At 40.0% G+C, this 13189-nt stretch overlaps 1 protein-coding gene across 4 annotated transcripts in view; it reads left to right on the top strand.

Moving 5' to 3' along the window:
* INPP4B (inositol polyphosphate-4-phosphatase type II B) overlaps window positions 1–13189 on the top strand; it is a 357538-nt gene that overhangs the window by 276656 nt on the left and 67693 nt on the right. For all 4 annotated transcript variants that reach the window (XM_056118944.1, XM_056118943.1, XM_056118942.1 and 1 more), the window contains 2 exons: window positions 1142–1282; window positions 5642–5739. In XM_056118944.1, coding sequence (XP_055974919.1) covers window positions 1142–1282; window positions 5642–5739 — 239 coding nt within the window. The remainder of the gene's footprint in view (window positions 1–1141; window positions 1283–5641; window positions 5740–13189) is intronic.

Consider the following 13189-nt stretch of genomic DNA (forward strand, 5'->3'; position numbering starts at 1 on the left):
TCTCCCCAAGAAAGATTAGTAATATGTCCCACTGAAGGTATTCTTAAACGCTCCCACTTGCTAGATTCCTGGTATTTCCTGATCTGAGTGTGTTTGAGTATTGTGAGAGTAAGAAAAGCCAAAATGTTTTTACAAAGACAATCTCTCTTTGTCCTATGCGTCTTTCCCCATGCATTACAACTCTATAGAGTTCCGGAAACACATGGATATTCCTAAAATTCGACAAAATAATCTATGTCTGTTTTGTCAGTTCCACTGCAATGGCTATAAAATTTCAATAAGACAAGTTAGCTACTCTTACTGACTGTATTTTGTTAATCTTTTAAACATTTCAACTCTAAACATAAAGGTAAAGGTAAAGGTAAAGGTAAAGGCCCTCCCGTTGATCGTCGATTTGCTCGAGCGGGCCCAGTAACGTCTCCATTGGAGACTTTGTTGTTACTGTGTCTGGCATATCGAATACTCTCGGTATCTTGCCGGGCTCTCCGAGAGGGGCGGAGGAATCGAACTCGGGTCGGCCATGTTGGCCACATGTAAGGCGAACGCCCTACCCGCTGTGCTGATTGTTTATAATAGACGATCCCAATGGAACAACGTTATGTTCCTGTGGCAAAATGATCAAGGACCCCTAAAGATTATGCCTTAATGTAATGAGATGATACAGTTTCATCAAAACCCTTAACATAAATTCCCATCTTAGAGTTTCATTGGCAATAGAACCAGACTGTGTTCTTAAAATGCTCTAAATGATTTGGTTTACTTTCCTGTATTGAAAAATTAGTCACCAGATTACCTTTCTTATTATTGGGACTAATTAGCTTTAAAAAATTAAATCAGCAGAACAAATATTAGGGCTGAATGTGTCCAGAGTTCCACGCTATGAAAATGAATGAAACATTGTTCATTTCCTGAAGGACCTCATAGGAATGGTGAGAAATCAAACGTGGTGCCAAGAATGTTGATAGTAAAATGAATGAAGTCATCAAGTAAATTAATGACAGAAAGTAAGCACAGAGTCACGAAAAACCTTTACTCCATACTATATTCCTACTGTGTCATTGTTTCTTTCCCTTGAATCAACAATTGCATAAAAATAAATCATGGAATAATCAGTGTTCTCTTTATCCTCCACCATTTCCAGTGAACATTATGTGGTAGAGGTCAAGCTTCCAGCCCGCATGTTTGAGTGTCTGCCTTTACAGATTAAAGAAGGACAGCTGCTCCATGTCCATCCAGTTCTTTTTAATGTGGGAATCAACGAACAGCAGACTCTTGCTGAGAGGTAAGCTCCAGGTAGATGATTGGCACCTAGTTCTTCAGGATCATCATGGTGATGTGGAGTAATTCCATACATTCCTGCATGTAGAACTGAAATAGAGTCATGGGTAGCTTTTAACTTTTTATTATTACTTTATTATTTGATATAGCAAGGGGAGATACACATATAAAAGGAACCCCAGCCGGAGTTTAAATAAAATATAACAAAACAGTTAATAAACGTTGTTACTCTCAGAATAGTCACACAGAGTAATATTAATGTTTTCCAAATACATTATGTACATACATGGAATTTTAGATTTTTTTTGTTTTACATATGCATCATATTCTTTGTTGAATCTAGATGCCATATTCTTTGCCATATCTTGTTAAGTATGCTTTAGACTTTTACTAGTATTTTTCACTTAACAAAAAAATACCACTACGTTTACAGTCCTGTTGGATTTCAATGACGGTCAAGGTGCCTACTTTCATCTATTTCTTTCCAACTATTTCTTCTCTCCCTCATACCCCAATTTATTTCCTGAACAGCATGACTTTTCATAATTCTCACTTGCCTGTTACAAAATTAGATGACAGCTTTTATTGCAAGGTTAATTTCAAACTGTGTGGAAGCTATTAATCTCTTTCTTACAGTATGCATAAATCAGAATATAATTTTATTCTTGTGTTGCACAAGTTTTCTTCAATAATTAAGCACTTTTGCAAATCATATGTAAGATCAGATTATATTTCAATTATCTATATATTTGCCTCACAGCAAGTCCGATGATTGAGGTGAATAATATTTATGAACATCAGTTTGGGAGTGGTGGCAGAGAGCAAGCATTCTAAATCCTCTTTTCTTTGGTATATTAGAACAGCATTTTTCAAGGGGAATGAGAGGGCATGTGGCCAGAAAGTTCCGCGGGGGTGTGCACAAGTGAAAAATACACTGGGGGCTGCGGCGTGAAATTAGGGGATCAGCTGTTGTGAGAGAGGGTCACGGGAAAGAAACGGGTCAGCAGAGCCACGGCTGGAGAGAGGTTGAGCGTCATTGCAGTACCAAGGTTTGGGTTTGCAGTACCAAAGTTGAATCCTGTGCACATGTCCTTGAAAAATTGAGACTCATTCATAGACGGGAAGACTTCAGGGCTAGTTAGCACTGCATCCCCATGCTCTTTAGATGAATATGCACCATTCATATTGTTGCCCTTTCTTATTTGGCGGCCACTTTATTTTTAAAATGTCCCTTCCCTTCTCTCTTTTATCACTTGCATATTAGAGAAATTGTTTTCCATACCTGGAAACGCTAGAACATTCCTCAGACTTGGAAAAGAGTCTAGAGGATCCAGCAGAGAATAGCCATTGTCACCCCTCTCAGACCTCTGCCTCCAGTCAGGGTACCGTCTCCTGCTGTCTCTCCTCTGAGCTTCGTGTCCTGGTACTGTCTCTGAAGCTTGACATGTCTGTGTTGGTTTTTCTTCTGATATCTTACTAGATATTTGCTAAAACCATACACTGTTTTTTTCCCCCTGTTCTTAAACACATCTGTTTGCATTGTCAAAACAAAATACCACCAATTTTGGTTTTGTGATTTTTATTTTTTGGGTCACACCCTGCGATGCACAGGGGTTACTCCTGGCTCTGCACTCAGGAATTACCCCTGGAGGTGCTCAGGAGACCATATGGGCTGCTGGGATTCGAGCCCGCTATGCTATAGCTCCAGCCCCCAATTTTGCTATTTTGGATTAACCAACAGAAATGTATCTTTCCTACCTCTAGAGACAGGGAAGTCAAACATCAAGGTTCTGGTTGGTGGGTTTCTGGGGAGGGCCGTCTTCAGTGTTCTCCATCTGTATGCACAGAAACTTTCCTTTCCGAGGGAAACACAGAGAGAATTTTCTGGCATCTCCCCTCCTAAGGACACTACTGCTATCAGAGGAGAGCCCCTCCTTCACACTATAATCTCATTAAATTGAATAGACAGTCCATCTGCAAATACTGCCATTCTGGAAAGCTAAAGCTTCAACCAAGAATTTTGCAGAGATGCCAATATTCAATGTAATGACAAACATACTTTTGCAAACACCAATTGATTTACTCTTTCAGAGCTCATAGACACTTTCCTACAGATTTTCCTACGTTCCTGTCCTTTGAGTTCAATTAAGTATAGATATTGAGCATTGACTGTACTAAACTGTGGCCCCAAGTGGGTTGGGTCGCTGTCTTGTTGGAAAGACTGGTACACAAATACTACGCTACAGTTTGAGCCATACAATATACGAAGGTGAGAAGGGGCAGAAATAATAGAGGGAAGAATATGATTCACAGATGGGAGAGAATTTCACTAGGGAGGTCTCATCTGGCAGATTAGCCTTTCACAAGGCTTTGAAGGATGAACAGGAATTAATCAAGCTGAAAAAGAGGATAACACATTCTACTTAGAAAGAAAATAACATTTGAAAAGTTCCAAAGGCTTCAAAATACTGCTATTAAAGAACAAACATGTAATAATGTTCTCACAAGGGGTTTAGAAGTCTCTGTGTTTAGATACTAAAGAGACTGGAATTTAGGCCAGAGAGAGAGAGAACTGAGAGTAAGGTGCTTGCCTTGCACACAGCCAGCCCAGGTTTTATCCCTGGCACTGTATATGGTTCCCCTGAGCCAGCCAGAAGTGTTCCCTGAAAGCTGAGCCAGAAGTAAGCCCTGAGCACATCCAGGTGTGACCCCAAAACAAAACTGTGTCACTGTATCACTGTCATCCCGTTGTTCATCGATTTTTCTCGAGCAGGCACCAGTAACATCTCCATTCATCCTAGTCCTGAGATTTTAGCAAGTGCCACATTGGAGGCTCTTTCAAGGTCAGGGGAATGAGACCCATCATTGTTTTACTGGGTTTTGGCATATCGAATACACCACCGGGAGCTTGTCAGACTCTACCATGCGGGCAGGATACTCTCGGTAGCCTGCTGGGTTCTCCGAGAGCGAGAACTAGAAAATAAGAGCTTCCGGGAGCTTGGTTTTATAGTCTCTGGATCTTGGCCGTTGATGGGATTACACAGTGGCTGGGGGCAGTTGGTGGGTGTAACTGTCTAGCTACTGGAAGATTGCCATTTATTTATTTATTTATTTATTTATTCTTCCAGTAGCTAGCTAGACCCCAAAACTGACAGACTAAAATTTGCAATTAAGAAGGTGTTAGATGAACTTCTCCAGCATTCACTTTATTGTACTTGTATTACCTAGCACGTGATCCAAAAAAATATTTGTAGGACAAGGTGCTGCAACTGTGGTGTGAAGAGTAGACTGGAAGGGGAGGAGATTGGAGGCATGGTCCTTGGCTATGTGGGTGGCGTTGGAAGAGACTGATTAAATGCAATTAATTATCTTATAATGGTAGTAGTAAAGGAAAAGGTAAGAGCGCAGAGATGTGAAAAGAGTCATGTGTCATGCTTCATGGGTGGGATGGAGAAGAGAGAGGAAATCCAAAATGATGCTAAGATATTGGACCTGAGTTTATGGCAGAGTACTGAAAACATGTTTAGAAAGAGAAAAAAGGAAGTGGATGTGGGGTGTGTGTTGAGTTAGTGCTATTTTGCCTTGAAGTAAGATAGAATCATTCTCACTGAAATTTTTGGAGGTGCAGATTAGAAGACGTTCTTACAGTTCTTTTCCTAAAGAGACAGCAAAGTAAATTCAAATCTGGAGAACGCTTACCAAAATACCATGCTATTAGCATCCAGGCAGAAAGTTTTGACTTGATAAAAGGAACGAGCTGCCAAAGCATCTTCAGAGGAAACGAAATGGTTGTTTCACAGAAAGCAGTGTTGCCCATCAGGAACTGTTCCATGAGAGATTGTAGGGAGGCACCCTGCCTTCAGCAGTTGATGGCATGGTGAGATTTCACAGCCAAGGGTCCTGTCCTCATTTTCTGAGCCTCTCCTCAAACTTTCATGGGTGAAGTGGTTGAGAAGAAGAGGGTATTTTTGTTTTTTCTATATCTTCAGAGATTCAGCCCTGAAACCTGTGGGGAAACTGACAGTAACTATCAGTTCTGTACAGGCGATGAAGGATGAGGCTATTGATTTGTTATTTCATCCAAGTTCACATTTGGTGACTACAGAAATATTTGGGTGAGTGACAAGGATGGATAGAATCAGAGACACTGGAAATTGCATGATTTATATCACCATTGTACATGGTTACATGAGAGAGAGAAAAAAGGGAGAGAGAGAGAGAGAGACAGAGGAAGAGAGAGGGAGGGGAAGAGAGGGGCAGACTCCTTTCTTAGGACATAATGGTCATTAATATAAAAATGATTGATTTTTTTAAACCATTCTTTTTAAGTGTTATTTAAACTATCTTCATGACTTTTTTTTAGGTTTGGAGATGTCTCTTTGCAGGAAACTATTAACCAGGAGAATTTTGAGCTTCTGAAAAAATACTGCACAATATTTATGGAAAAGATGCCCCCTGAATGTAAGTATTTGAGAACGGGAAAACTATAAAAATGTCTTGATTATGAATTCCTAGGAAAAGTAAGGCCTGAGGTCAGTGGAAGAAAGCAGCATGGGGTGGAGAAATGAGAGAGTTTGAGATGAGCCGAGCCAGATGGCTGATTGCCAAGGTGGCATGGGGCACCTGCCTCTTTGCCTTGATTACTCATCGGCTATGCCCTGCTGCTCATGCTAGAACATTGATTTCAGTACCACTGGGAAGTGCCAACAATGGAAAACAATGACCTTATTAGAAATATCTGTGAGTCCAACCAGGAATACCATGTGCAAAGCTTAATAAAGGTCTAGGATTCTGCCTTCATGAACGATACCAGTTATATATTACATGCATGCAAGGAATAAGATGGAATACACATTGTACGAGGGATATAAAATGATAGAAAATGGAGAAAGTTTATTTGCTCTACTTATTAGAGTTATTGTGTAAAAATGCCAAAGCATTCAAGCTTCCAGAAATGTGTTTGACTCGGGAGGGGTTTTTGTTCTTGCTGATATTGTTTAATTATGCAGTTTTGCAATTTTTTTGTCACAATATTAAACCCAAATTGAGCAGTCCAAAAACAAAGAATCACGAATGTATTTGAGGAAGCTGGAGTGATAGTTCAGCGGGTGGAGTCTTTGCCTTGCATGTGGCCAAGCCGATTTCGACCCCCAAAGTTTCATATGGTCACCCATGCACCAATAGGAGTAATTCCTTAGAGCAGACCCAGGAATTACCCCTGAGCATCCTGGTTGTGACCCCAAAACAAAACAAATGAATAAATGATATATTTGAAGTTCATGTATTAATAAATAATATAAAGTTCTGGACTGGAGAAATAATACAATTCAATCCCCAGCACCACATAAGATCCCCAGAGCATTGCCAGGTGTGATCCTTGAGCACAGAAACCAGAGTAAACCCTGAGCACAGGTGGGTGTGGCCAACCTCTTGCCCTGCAAATAGTTTCAACAAGAAACTAGGTTTTAATAAAGTAGGAAATATTGCAGTAATTTTAACTAAAACCCTTTGCAAAGTCTGGCATTTAATTACAGGCAATTTGTTCGCTGATCTGGAGTCTATACTTAGTTTAAATGGAAGGTGAAAGAGTGTTTTAGTCTACTCATAACCCATTGAATATGGCACCAAAATATTTTGATGGCATATGCATCCCCATGTGTGAATAGTTGGAAAATGTTGTCCATGCTTTTATATATCATTTTGTTGCACAGAAAGTATTATTTTATGTCAAAATGAAATTAAGTACAGGGAAATATTTTAGCAACCAGTATGCTAGTAAAATTTAAACTTGTTAATTATTTGGAAAATGAATATAGTAAACAAAAATTTGCATTAGTAATTAATAAAAGTTTATTATAACTTAGAAGTTGTGGATAATTTTTTGGCAATTTATAGTTTGGAAATAATTTAGAAATAATTCTGAGAATTTTAATAAGCAATTTAAAAATTCTGAGAATTTTAATGAGCAATTACATATATGTGTGTATATCATCCTTTCAAAACGTGATCAATGAGCTAATAATATCAATATAATATCCTAATAATACCAATATTTCCTGTGCACTGTGAAAATTCACAGGTCCTGCTTCTGCCCTCCTGCAGGTCTATTGAACTTGTGCTAAAGAATGCCCCCAGCTTTTAAATTTAATGAAAAAATCCACTTCAGCTTCTATGATCATTACCAATTAAATACCTTCTGTGTCAAAATTTTGGTGACATTAAAAACATTTACTTTCTCCTAAGTATCCCTAATTCTGTAAAATATATAGTAGGCCAATTGATAGTCACAATTCAACAATCTGCAAAGGTAGGACCATTTCAGTTTAATAACAGCTGTCAGCTCTCCTGAGCACTCATCCTTTATGAGTTAATAATAGAAAGGGGGGTATAGAATTTGCTACCCACTAATAGTACCTCCATTGGAGACTTGGTTGTTACTGTGTCTGGCATATCGAATACTCTCGGTAGCTTGCCGGGCTCTCCGAGAGGGGCGGAGGAATCGAACCTGGGTCGGCCTTGTTGGCCGCTTGTAAGGCGAACGCCCTACCGCTGTGTTACGAAATGTGTCACCTAGACTGGTGATTTGCACACTAATAGGTCTTAAAGCTCTATTTTATTTGATATATATTGTATACACATATCTATTTCTATTCTATCAGATATGGGTGTATTACCCTCTCACCCCATCTTCCTTCTGTCATCAGAAAGACTCCTAGTAGGGATCCTGGCCGACAAGGCTGAGACGACCTCTCTCTTTCCCTCTCTGCTAAGCCTGGGACATGTCTGTTCTAGAGAAGCATGGACATCCTAGGAATGGGCGGTCTTCCCTACAACTCTGATGAATCTTTATCTGAAATTTTAAAAAATAACAACTCGGGGGCTGGATCACAGCGTAGAGGGTGTTTGCCTTGCATGCAGCTGATCCAGGTTCAATTCCCATCATCCCATATGGTCCCCCAAGCACCGCCAGAAGTAATTCCTGAGTGCAGACCCAGGAGTAACCTCTGAGCACTGCTGGGTGTGAATCAAAAAGCAAAAAATAATAAATAATAATAATAATAATAATAAATGACTTTGATATTAGGGTCTGGAGCGATAGCACAGCGGGTAGGGCGTTTGCCTTACAAGCGGCCAACATGGCCGACCTGAGTTCGATTCCTCCACCCCTCTTGGAGAGCCCAGCAAGCTACTGAGAGTATTCGATATGCCAGACACAGTAACAACAAAGTCTCCAATGGAGACGTTACTGGGCCCGCTCGAGCAAATCGACGATCAACGGGAGGGCCTTTACCTTACCTTTACCTTGATATTAGTGCCAGATAAAGACGTTGGTGACTGGAAGATCTCTTGGCTCTGGGTACCATGTGCTCTGATGACCTTCCTCCATACTTTCTTTGGTGACGCAGCTTGTAGACAGTTGTTCCTTCTGCTCCAACTCAAAAGCACAGATCACAAGCCTCAGACCCTTCCTGTGATTGTGGGGTTTCCTTTGATCAAAAGGGTAAATTCTAGTGGCACTGGGTATATGTTAGCATTCTTAGGGAGGAGAGGAGCCTCCCAAGCAGTGCTCAGGAGGTTCTTGCAGTGACTCTGGGCCAATTGGAGATACTCAGGGGTCCAGAGCATGCCAAGCGTTAAACATGGGTCAACTGCATGCAAGGCATGAGTCCTCAACACTTTGCTTTCTCCCCACCCCTGAGAGTTTCTCCGCTTGCTCAGATATCCCACTGGGCTTGATGAGCTCAGTTAAGTTTTCAGTTTGGGTTTGGGAAAAAGAGAACACAAGAGATGAAAGCAATTCTGTAAATCACTAGTGCCAGCTACTGCATGTTTTAGACTTACCATCCTATCTCAGCCATGGTTAGAAGCTCCTGACTGGTGGAAGATGGATGAACTTGCCTTTCTCTCTCCCTCCGATGGCCACTGAGACGGTGTTGATCATGCCCGATCTCTTCATTCCCTCTCTGATGGCATTGATAATCTCTTGACCCTTTTCCTAAATAAAGGCAGAGCCTGTTACAGATTACGCTGAAATGCCATCATCTCCCCACATACTAAAGGTGGGTTGTCCAGCTGTCTGCACTAAGGAGAAACATAAGGTGGGGGAAACTTTCCCAAGTATTTCATCAGTGTATCATGAGAACTGTATCAAATGCCTTTTTTAGACAAAAGAACTTAAGTTTGTAATGAGAATAAATAGATTGCTATTGTCAAATTTAATTGTATGGGTTTGGTAATTTCTTTTATATTTGCTGGAAACCTTATTTTAATTTAACAGGCATTGGTGGAAATCATATTAAGTGTAAAACTGTGCCAGTCACCGTGGATAATGAAAAATTAACAAGATAAAATCAGCTTTGTCTCTTGGCTCTTCAAATTAGTGACTTGAGGCTTGTCTTAAAACTGATGTCCTCCCTTCGACATATCTTGCTGGCTTAGTTCCACTCTGAGGAAGCGTATGTTCTTCCTTGAACCCATCTCTCTCTCTCTCTCTCTCTCTCTATCTCTCTCTCTCTCTCTCTACACACACACACACACATACACTCTTGCTCTCCCACTCACTCACTCACTCACTCACTCACTCACTCTTTTTCCCCTCCCATCTTTCTAAATAAGTTTTAATAGAAACCTTCTTGCTTCACTATAAAAAGAAAAATTAGTGACTTGAAAAAGAATCTTCAGGAGCTGGAGCAATAGCACAGTGAGTAAGGCATTTGCCTTGCACATGACCAACCCAGGTTCGATTCCCAGCATCCCATATGGTCCGCCGAGTACCGCCAGGAGTGATTCCTGAGTGCATAAACCAGGAGTAACTCCTGTGAATGGCCAGGGTGTGACACCCCCCCCCCCAAAAAAATAAAAGAATCTTCAGTATCTGTAGAACTCTTTCCAGTTGCTCTTCGGGGGGTGTGGCCCTATGTGAAATAATCTTATAAATGTTTACATATCAGATTTTGTTTTGAGAAAGAGGACTCTAGCTACGATGTGTGTAACTAGCTTGTGCTCTGGAAAAAACAAAGATGGGTCTGAGCAACCTTCTTTTCTGCATGGTACTGTTGATATATCCATGGTGCTCAGTGTCACCAGATGTGACCAGCAATTTCTGTCACTTGCTGACAGGTATGTGTCTTGTGATCCAAGTGTATAACAGGTACCATGGATCAGCATAAACAAGTTCATGGAATATGGCACATGCATCAGAGAGCAGAGTTCCACATTTGCTTTGTGATGAATGAAAATCAAACTAGCTTGATGGGCATTTTCTTCCCGTCTAGAGTCTGACCTCTGTGGCAGATGGGAGGAGTGGAGAGTGTGGGATTGGATCAGGGCCAGCAGGATCAGCTGTGTGTGCTGGAGAGATGTGTGCAGCAGAGCGCCAGGCGTGCTCCAGAGAGTTTGCCTAGGAATCCTCTCACTGTGTGTGCCTAAAACTGGCGTCCCCCTATGTGGACACATGCAATCCATTTCAGTCTACACCATTTGTACGACTACCATCTGTGAGAGTCCTTGCTCATTTCACCCCAAAATCCTGGAGAGAGTCTCCTCCCACTGTTTTGTCCTGTATCACCATCCATTAAACCTAATTTATATCAGAAGACAAAAAGTGTCTCAAAAGTTGACCGCTTTCCAGGCCAACTTTGCTTTGGTCTCTGCATCTTTTACCCTGTGTCATGTCTTCGCAACTTAGATATATCTGCATTGTGGTAAGCTCTAGTCTGCTCTCATTGCTGCAGAACCGGGCTTCCTTTATCTTGTGCTCTTTCCATTCACTGGGACTCTCCTCCCTTTACAAGGCTTCCAGAGACCCTTTCTCATCTGACACTGGCTGGCACTTCCTTATACCAACTGAGCCAGTCTATGCAAAATGGCATAGAGTCCAAAGACAGGAACTCTGCTCACTTTGGTGAATCACTGGTTGGCTTGATTGTCCCTTTCAAAACGCTAAATGAAAATAATAAATTCTTCAAATTCTATTCAACCATTATCTCACCAGAGAAATGAAATTAATATCTCTAGCATCAGTTTGTGTGATGAAAAGATGTCACACTGCACTTTTGGATGTAAGAGAGGAGTAAGGTAATGACTGCATGCACTGTGTGTTTCCCAACAGCGTTATATGTCATTTGTATACAAACTCATCAACTTATTGACCCAGTCCATTTTGACTGTAAAATTCTTCCTATAGTTTAAATCAACCTGCCTTTCTAGTTAAATCAAACTTTTTTACTTCTCTATTGTGTCTATAATCTTAAATAAATAATAGTTAAATAGGTATTTACTTAAATTTTTTATGTTTATCTTTTTCTATATTTAGTCATATAGAAAAGAGTGAATAATTTTTAATACCTTCAAAATAAATTCTCTGTAAATTTCTGTACATAAATTTAAATGCTATTTTCCTGTAACTTTACAGCCTTAAAAGCCTTAAAATCAAGAGATTTATTTAAATTTTAATTATGGTTTCTTGGGTTTGGGGCCAAACCTGGCAGTACTTAGGGCTTACTACTGGCTCTTCACTGAGGAATCACTCCTGGCAAGGCTCAGAGAACCGTATAGGGTGCTAGAGATCGAACCTCATGAAAAGAAAGCACCCTACCTGCTCTAGTATCATTTAAACCCCCATTTATTTAAATTTTAATCATTTTTTTTTGATAGCTAATGCTTCTCTGATAAGCTTTTAAAAAGGAGTTGTTTTTTTCTTTTTGGAATTATCTGATGGACATTAGTTCCTGAAATCCTCACTGTCAGGTTGAACCCTCCCATCATGGGGAGTCAGGTGGAAATTTAAAATATTAGAGTCTTGTTCTTTGTAAATAAACACTTGAATTTTACTTGAGCAAAATATGGCCTTTTAGATTATTCTTAGTTTCCTCATACCCATTCTCATTTTCACAGTTGAACAATGAAAGGTAACTAAAATTTAGATCCAGCTTTTATCTTAGACATCAAAGAAGAAACAACTAAACATATATTTTAAACTTTAATATTGTTCCCCAGCTCTCCATTTTTTTCAGCTGCTGACATATTATTCTACCATCCATTCACATCCAAGCTTCTCCCCAATCCACAAGGGCAGAGTTTTGGTTTAATTTTGGTCTTCCTTCCCTTCAACTTTTGTGTCTTAAGACTTCTAATTCTTTATAACAAAACTCCAAATGAAGAAAATCTCTTCTTTGAAGTCAAGGAAGCAGGAGAAATTGAGACTCAAAAATAAAATTATCTTTATGAGGTGGGTCAGAATAAAGGAATCTGATAGAACACAGAAATTAATACATTTTGATGCTGTCAATAAACTCTGAGCTAATGTGAGTCCTGTACTGCCAAACTCGAGGTCATTTCAAACTATAAAATATCTGTATGAATGGATTTAAGTGTGTATTTTATTAAATTTTTCATTTTGGAGCCTACAAAGCAGCTTTATTTCTATAATTCACATCTTCTATTTTACCTCATTTATAACTTTCTTATATGTTTTATTCCTTACTTTGAAATATTCAAGAGCTCATTTTTACTTGCCTTCAGGAGCTTAAAAAGGGAAACCAGAGACCATAGCTATTGGAAAATATCCAGCCATCTCAAGTCTCTCCCCTGTTCTTGGATTGTTGTAATTTAAGAGCAAGTTCCTTCCATGCTACAGGAGGGCCCTAGAAGACGTGACCCCTGTTCTTTGATGTAGGCACCAAAATGCCCCTGACTCTCTGGGCTCCCATCTCAGATCTTCCTCACAAGGAGCTTGTTCTTACCAGGGTAAAGATGTAACCCTTGAAAAACCTAGAAAGCTGTGTCCCAGCTTTCTGGAACTTTGAAATATCCATCCTTGATTTGGTTTTCAGACTCATGTGTGCCTTATTCACTCTCAACAGGCTTTTTCTTTCTCTTGTTGTGATGGTGTGCAAGGGACTTGAAAATT

The sequence above is a fragment of the Sorex fumeus genome, unplaced genomic scaffold (genome assembly GCF_029834395.1).
Source record: "Sorex fumeus unplaced genomic scaffold, SorFum_2.1 ptg000039l, whole genome shotgun sequence".
In the NCBI taxonomy this organism is placed as follows: domain Eukaryota; kingdom Metazoa; phylum Chordata; class Mammalia; order Eulipotyphla; family Soricidae; genus Sorex; species Sorex fumeus.